The following is an 8,056-nucleotide window of genomic DNA, read 5'->3' as shown; positions in this document are numbered from 1 at the left end:
TTTGACTCTTCTCTATGACTGAAATGAGCTGCGAAGAGGCATCCTCCACTGAGGCCCATAACAGGCCTCTCACAGCCCCATCTGTTGTTTTGAAATTGAGATGAAATTCACATAATAGCCAGAACCGGTTTGGCTCAGTGGATAGAGCGTCGGCCTGCGGACTCAAGGGTCCCGGGTTCGATTCCGGTCAAGAGCATGTACCTTGGTTGCGGGCACATCCCCAGTGGGGGGCGTGCAGGAGGCAGCTGATCGGTGTTTCTCTCTCATCGATGTTTCTAACTTTCTATCCCTCTCCTTTCCTCTCTGTAGAAAATCAATAAAACATATTAAAAAAAAATTCACATAATAACATTTTAAAGTAATTCAGTGGCATTTGGTGTATTCAGTGTTGTGCAACCACCACCTCTATCTAGTTGCAAAATGCTTTAATCCCCCCCGAGGAAATTCTGTAGCCGCAAGCAGTCACCCCCCACCTCCATTCTCCCTTCTGCTCCTGGCAACCAATAATCCACTTTCTATCTCTATGGATTTGACTATTCTGGTTATTTCATATAAATGGAATCATACAGCCCTAACTGGTTTGGCTCAGCGGATAGAGCATCGGCCTGCAGACTCAAGGGTCCTAGGTTTGATTCCAGTCAAGGGCATGTACCTTGGTTGTGGGCACATCCCCAGTAGGGAGTGTGCAGGAGGCAGCTAATCGATGTTTCTCTCTCATAGATGTTTCTAACTCTCTATCCCTCTCCCTTCCTCTCTGTAAAAAATAAAATATATTTTAAAAAAATAAATGGAATCATACAATATGTGGTCTTTTGTGACTGGCTTCTTTCATTTAACATGTTTTAAGGTTCATCCATGTTGTAGCATGTGTCAGTACTTCATTACTTTTTATGGCTGAATAATATTCCATTATTTGGACAGGCCATATTTTATATACCTATTCAATAGGTTGAGGGACTTGAGTTGTTTCCACCTTTTTATTTATTTATTTATTTATTTATTTATTTTTGTTAATCCTCACCTGAGGATATCTTTCCATTGATTTTTAGGGAGAGTGGAAGAGAAAAGGAAAGACAGAAACATCGATGTGAAAGAAACACATCAAGAGGCTGCCACCTGCACGAACCCTGACCAGGGCCCGGGGCGGGGAGGAGCCTGCAACCAAGGTATGTGCCCTTGACTGGAAATGAACTGGGACCCTTTGGTCCATAGGCCGATGCTCTATCCACTGAGCCAAACTGGCTAGGGCTCCACCTTTTAGCTATTGTGAATAGAGCTGCTGTGAACATTTGTGTACAAGGATCTGCTTGAGTCCTGGATTTTAATTCTTTTGGATATATACGTCAGAGTGGAACTGCTGGGTCACAATGGCAATTCTGTGTTTAATTTTGTGAGGAACTGCACTTGCCCAGTCTTAAGGCCTACCCGACACTTGGGCCTCTCAGAGGTGCTGGCTCGGTATTCTGGAGTGGGGTCCACAGGCAGGGATTTTTAACAAGTGCCCAGGTGAGCTGTAGGGTCCAAGCAAGGTTAGAATGCTCTGACTTACTGGTTAAGAAGGGTGTGTTTGATAGCAAGCCTATTCTCCCTCAAATACGGAGAGGATTCTAGAAGGCAAGGAAGGGGCTTGTCACAGGTCAGCAGGCCCTTCAGCATCGCCACCCCATGTTGTCATAATTGATTTCCTCCAGGGCCCTCAGTGTAAAAGAATGTAAAACATAAACAACTGTCCCCACTACTCACTTGGCTTTTCTAACCCTTCTGATTTCTGAGCTCGATCAGCACGCGGTGTCTGGGTCAGAGAAAGGGCCTCTGGAGACTTCTGTTCTTCTCCATCCCAATCGTCCCAGAGAGCTGAATTCAAGAAGCTCAGCCTGCTGCTCCCAGGGGAGCTGGCCTGAGGGGATTTCTCTTGAGACTTCCTTTGGCCAGTGCAGCTTCCTCGGATGGGGGTGGTACTCAGGAGTGCTGGGGAGTGGCAGTCACCACTGTCCGGGGCTTCCCTGGCCCTGCTGCCTGGGCTACTGGTGCTCAGGGGGCCAGTCCGCTCAAGGTTCAAATTATCAATCGGAATTGGCGAGAGGGGCTCGACATGCCAACAGCAGTCGTCAGTTGGAATGGGGGGACCGCTGTCCAACAGGGGGCTGCTGCTCGCCTGATGGGAGGCTACCTCCTGCTCATCGTCACTGTCCTCCACCTCCACCACTTCGCTCACTGCGGCCTGATTTGGCAGGCTCGGCCTGGGCAGCGAGCGCTTCTGGAACTGCCCACTGAAATCAGTGAGGCCTCCTGAGGCTGGACAGGGAGCCAGCACAGAAAAGTGCTTGTGGCGCCTGGGGCTGGGGCTGGAAGGGCTTCTGTGATTGACAGGGACCGGGCAGGATGACGATGTCTGGTGCACAATTGCTGAAAACTTACTAGAGGCTTTGGGTCCATCCCTGTTTTCTAATGGGGCCCTGGGCTGGAGCTGAGCCATTTCATATGCTGAAGTCCTGGACCCGAGACCCATGATTTGGGTCTGTGATGAGTGTTCTCGGCTTCTGCTGCCGAGTGGGGTGGCAGGTACCAGCCACGAGGTTTCTGTGGTGCTGTCCTCGTCCGGGCTGCTCTCGCGGTTACAGAACAGTGGGGGGGACCCTCTGCCACCCACATAGCCCAGGTTCCTTGACGGCCGCCCCTCCTCCTGCTGCACTGGGGCCTCTCTCTTTGGTGGGCTTTGGGAAGGTTCCTGATCTGCATCAACATCAATGACGGAGAACAGGTCAGAGAACTTGGGGCAAGCTTCTAAAACTTTCCCTTCTTCCAGGGAACCATTAAAAACTGACTTTTTGGTTTGTTCTAGCTCTAGCTCCTCATCTGAATCCAATAAAAGGATAACCTCATCTTCTCTGTTCACGCTGGAGGGAGAATGCTGAGATCTGGAGCTCTGCTGGCCAGGTTTTGCCTGAGTTAGGTCAATGGATGGAGACTTTTCTGGTGAGGTCAGGGCCCCTTTATTTCTGCATTCCAACACAGAACCACGATCTTCGCCTTTCTGGCAGTCTGGATGGTTAAACAGCGTGAGGAGGCTCCGGCCCCTCTTCTGCTTCGATGGTGTGTCCTGGGAGGCCACCCTGGAAGCTCTGCCCTGAGATTGGGGCGTTGGTGGGGACATGTCATTTTTGCGATGAGGGTGAGGGTGTGGTTGGCGTGGACTCCTGCCCGGAGGGGACTGTGATGGGAAGAAGCATGGCTGTGATGGAGGTGCCTGCCGGCGAGTAGAGCGATGAGAGCTCTGTCCCCGCCTTTGTTTGATAGTGCCATTGCCTCTCTTGTGATCACTTGTTATTTGGGATGGTTCAGGGTACCCTCCTGGAGTTGATGAAAAGGGCTGTTCATCATCATCATCAACTGAGTGCATAAAGCGTCCTTCCCTTTCCTCTACCCAGCGGCCCTGAGAGGGGCGAGAAGAGCTGGTGCGATCCAGGGCTGCCTTTGGGGCCTCCGCTTCCTCCTCTCCATCTGAACACTGGCCCTCGAGTGGCAGGAACATGGACTGTCTCTCATTTTTTCTTTTGGCGATGCACTCATCTCTTCCCTGCCCAGACGGTTCCATCTGTTCTGTATTTTCTGACTGTTCTTTAACCTGGACGCTTGCTAGGATTCGCCTAGAACTTGGACTGTCCTCCCCAAACTGGTTAGTTTCTTCTTTGATCTCTGGAGCTCTTTCCCCCTGGAGCAGCTTTCTCTGAGTAGCAGCAAATTCATAAATTTCTTCCATTTCTGCTTCATTGACCTTTTCTCTATCTTCTTCAAGGCCCTCGGATTTCAACAAGGCTTCTGCTTCCTCCTCTTCACCTACCCACATTGACCTCAAGAGTTCTTGGAAATTCTCCGCTCTGCTTTCACAATCCTCATCTTCCTTCTCCTCCTGGCTGCCCTCTGAATCCATCACGACAGATGCTTGTTTGCACAGGTGAACAAGCTCACTCACACCGAACCTGCAATAGAAACGCCATGCATCGTCACCGTCCTACACAGAGACTGCCGCCTGGTGCTCCCGGCACAGGCAAGGATTGGAGAGGAAGTCCTCACAGGGAGGACAATCATGACTCAGTCCTGGCCTTCTCCCTGCTCTCCTGTGACTAGGGTGCATGTGCAACACCCCAGGCCACTCAGTTCTCGAAACAGAGACTCATGAGACTTTCAGGCAGGGCTCACTAACTCCATTGTGCAAATGTAAAGGGGCACATCAGGCTGAGCTGAATAGCAGCTTGTGCTGCTGCAAAACTGGGGAGCACATGCTGCCTTGAAAGGCACCCAAAGCACCGTGACAGATGCAAACTGAAAGCAGACTAAACCTGTCACGGTCAGCCCAGGCCAATGAGTGCGCCAGCCTCCCACCTGCTTGAAGGTTCCGTGGTCTCATCAGTACATTTAAAACCCTGGAGGCTGAGCCACTGCTTTCCTAAGAAAGCATCGGAGGGATGACATGGCCCTGGATGAACACGTTTTATCCCAGAGGCCCTCACACCTTGTCAGGAGGTAGAACACCTTTTATGCTGAACGACTTGCCACCTCTCCTGAGACACTGGTGTGGACAAGCTGGGTAGGTGCAAATTCATGGGAGTTGGAATAAACCTTCTGTCCATTTTCTACTTTCTGGGACTTGGGAAAGGACTGCTGTTGATTGATCTTAGTGGTGGACAATCAAGGAGCAGCAGTGTTTGGGAAGGACTGAGGCCGAGGACACCCTCTCATCACGCCTCGGTAGCTAAAAGCCACATGACTAGCAGAGGACTCTTCAAGCAGCCTCGGCTCTGCTGCAAGGGTCCGTTTCTTTCCAGACTTCCTATCAACACGCCTTGTTCAAAGTCACCACTGGGCATAAACTTGGGATTAAAAGTGATAGAAAGGACTCAGCCCTGGTCCTCCCATGAGCCATCAACCTGATAATCCTTGTCAGTTAATGTCAAAAGCCAAGAAGTAAATGGAAAGAACAATTCGGACCTGCAGGCCAGAGAACTGAGGTCAGGGGTCAGCTGGGGAGGCAGGCCAGTGTCTGCAGTGTAGAGATAATGCAGGAACGCGCGGGCAGCCTCCGTGCTCACATCACTCAGCAGGACACGCTGGGTTCTTAGGTCGCCATCTTCTACAGCGAAGAATCCTTCACTGTTTACCTGAGGGTGAAATAAATATAAAGGTTTACGGACTGGAAGGTCATGACTTGGGACGAAGCAGATGGTCTTGGGTGGGTCCTGTGAGTTTCTACTCTTATAGCCTTAGTCCGGGGATGAGCATTAGCCAGTGTCACTCCATTTTGTTGACCAGAAGTTCTGCAGTTTAAGCTGTAAAACTTCTCTGTTTCAAAATCAAATCAGGTGCTCAAGAATCCAGTTGGCTCCCTCTTGACAGACATATCAAAGGCACTAGAACTTTCTGAGAGACCAACAGCAGTTTCTTGGATTCCAACCTCACAATATCCAAGTCTAACATAAGTCAACACAGAAATGTCTGTCAGCAGCTCAACTTTATAGAGGTCAATTATAAGTCTTCATAATTATGCAAATAGAGGGGGAAAAACAATTCCGGGGGAGGAGGAAAGGATTTTTATTGAATGGGACAAGAAATCTGTTTCCCAATCCTGAGGTCATTTCCTCAGACCACTTCCTAACCTCAAACACGTCTTCTCCATGGAAGTGTAACCTATGGCAACAAAGAGGAAAAAAACGTTAGGGCAGAGGGGGGAGAGCAGGGAGGGAGAGGGGTGAGAGCAGAAATGAGTTAGCTCAGGAGGATAGGAAGACAGACTGAGCAAAGAGTGATGAGGAAAAGAGGGGCAGAGAGGCGAGGAGAGGGAGAGGGAAACGGGGGGAGTGGGAGGTCAACGGAGAAAGACAGAGGCTCAAGGGGGATGGCAGGAGCTGCATGGAGGCGCAGCTTGTTCATCACGTACTTACATACTGAATGAGAAGTGGGCATCGGGCATAAAGCACGAACTTGTGGGCATACAGCACTTCCCCGTTGTCCATCTGAAACTGGACATCACTCAGGTGTGGGTTATTTACCATGGCACTGAAGTCAGCAACCAGCAAACCGACAGAGAGCTGAAACAGGAGGAGAGCCGTCACTTCCATCTGTCACTTGCCTCTCTACCTGTGCAAGTTGCCCAACTGGGATGGTGTAGAGTGGGCAGGCGGACCCTTGCACTCCTCTCAGTAGGGTTCCTACATTAGGTTCCACCTTTAAGTTACCTTAAGTCACTCAAGTGACACAGAACAACAAAACACTAACTTCTCAAATTCTCTATCACACTGAGTTGCCTGGCCTAAAATGGGAGGGACCAGCAAGTGGAGAGGCGTGGCTATGCTAATAAAGATGAAGCTGCAGCAGTGGTGGCTGCTGGGGGCTGTGCGCGCTAGGCCTAGTGTTTCACAAACTCTGCTGTGTGGCCCTGTAACGAAACTTACCAGCCCGGTGTAGCAGACAGGCCCCCTTGTCCACATGGTTCAGGGACCCAGCTGAGAGGAGCTCCAAGTCCCTCCTCTGTGTGCCACGGTCACCAGAACTTAGTGTGATACTGATATACTGATCAGGTGACATCCACTCTAAGGAAAACTAACTTCTCACCAATTCATCACCTGAGAGCATGAACTCTTAGGGGGGAGACCAGCCCAGGACCAGCATGTTGGAGGGGCACAGTGAGTCCTGAATGAATGAATGAATGAAACGTTGAGAAACAAATGCACAGAGCAGTCGGTTGAATGAGGGGATCTCACAGAGTAATGGTGGGCCCTCTGGGCTCCCAGTCAAGCAGGCTCCAGGCTTGGCAAATGAGCTGCTCCCATAAGTTCAGTGACAAAAGGGACAAAGCCTCATGGTGGAGCCCCGACAGGGGGACAGGAGGCTCCTGTGGGCTCTTGCCTGGCTCAGCTCAAATATTGTCAAGGGCACCAGGGGACTCGGACAAAGGCTTGAAGCTGGGACAGGGCCAGGCCCACAGAAAGTTCCTTACCGAAGCCTGGCTGCCCATTTCCAGGCGCTGCTCCTCAGGTGGCAGGACAAACCCAGTCAGTGGAAGGCCACCGGGCAATGGATCCATCCCTGAGAGAAGGATTCACAGGTTAAAAGAACATCACCTCCTGGCAACGTCAGCCCTCAGGGAAAGAGCATCAACTGTGGGCTGAGCTGACCCCAAAGGCGCCTGGGAAATTCTTCAGTCGGACTTCTTCAATGACAGTGAAGCCCACAAACCACTCTTACCACTACCCCCTTCCAACAGAGAGGGGCACAAGCAGTAAAATAAACAGAATTAGCCCACCAGTCACTCGCTCTGGATAAACGGCTCTGTCCTTGGTTAAATTTAAGGAAATGGCAATAGACTTACCTGTCTCACATTCACCTTTGAGAACAAAATGAAATCACCTACAGACTGCCCTTTCTCCCCATCATATGGGGATGAGCCAGGGAACCTCAAAAATGAGCTGCCTTCATGGTCTTGGTCACAGGGAGGCGAGGGCCCACAGGGTGGGGCTGGCCCAGGTGTCCCATCCCGTGTCTCACCTGTGGTCCCCCTTGAGTCAGCAGAACCCCCGCTGCAGGGCAATGGGCTGGCGCTCAGCCCCTCTCTTGCCAAGTCCATGAGGTCCTGCAGGGCCTGGTACTCCCTTTGGCTGGCGGAGGGTGACAGATTCCTGGGACTGGCACTATGGAGGGCAGGTGGCATGCGCACGCCCAGCTGTGGCTGTTTAGACGACACTGGTGGCAGTGTGGGCTCCTATGTGAGACCGTGAAAGAAATTGGAAGCCAGAGTGACCACAAGACTGCCGTAACAGCCACCACCCAGACGTGAGGGCGCCAGCCATAGCCCAGCACAACCCTGGAAAGCTTTTCTTCATCACCATCTGTCAGCGGGCTTTTCTGTCACAGCGAAGTCCATGCCTGTGGTATCACATCTGCAGAAAGATCCCTGGGGGCCTCCATCTTCCTAATGTCACCTAAATGGTCTCAAGCGAGTGAGTACAGACTCGGACCCACCTGCATCAGGCTTGTCTGGTTCCTGGGCCCCATCACCCTG

General features: G+C 51.2%; 1 protein-coding gene across 1 annotated transcript; it reads right to left on the bottom strand.

The window, feature by feature from the left end:
- Nucleotides 1–1,704: 1,704 nt before the first annotated feature.
- On the bottom strand, nt 1,705–7,756 carry LOC102437287 (structure-specific endonuclease subunit SLX4-like; the record flags this gene model as incomplete). Its single annotated transcript, XM_006109193.3, has 5 exons — nt 1,705–3,980; nt 4,990–5,159; nt 5,940–6,086; nt 6,995–7,083; nt 7,543–7,756. Coding segments are annotated over 5 exons (2,865 nt in total), but the record flags the coding sequence as incomplete, so codon positions are not given.
- Between the last annotated feature and the right edge of the window lie 300 nt (nt 7,757–8,056).

This window comes from Myotis lucifugus, unplaced genomic scaffold, assembly GCF_000147115.1.
Source record: "Myotis lucifugus unplaced genomic scaffold, Myoluc2.0 scaffold_6818, whole genome shotgun sequence".
NCBI classification, from domain to species: domain Eukaryota; kingdom Metazoa; phylum Chordata; class Mammalia; order Chiroptera; family Vespertilionidae; genus Myotis; species Myotis lucifugus.
This window is presented reverse-complemented; position numbering and strand designations above follow the sequence as displayed.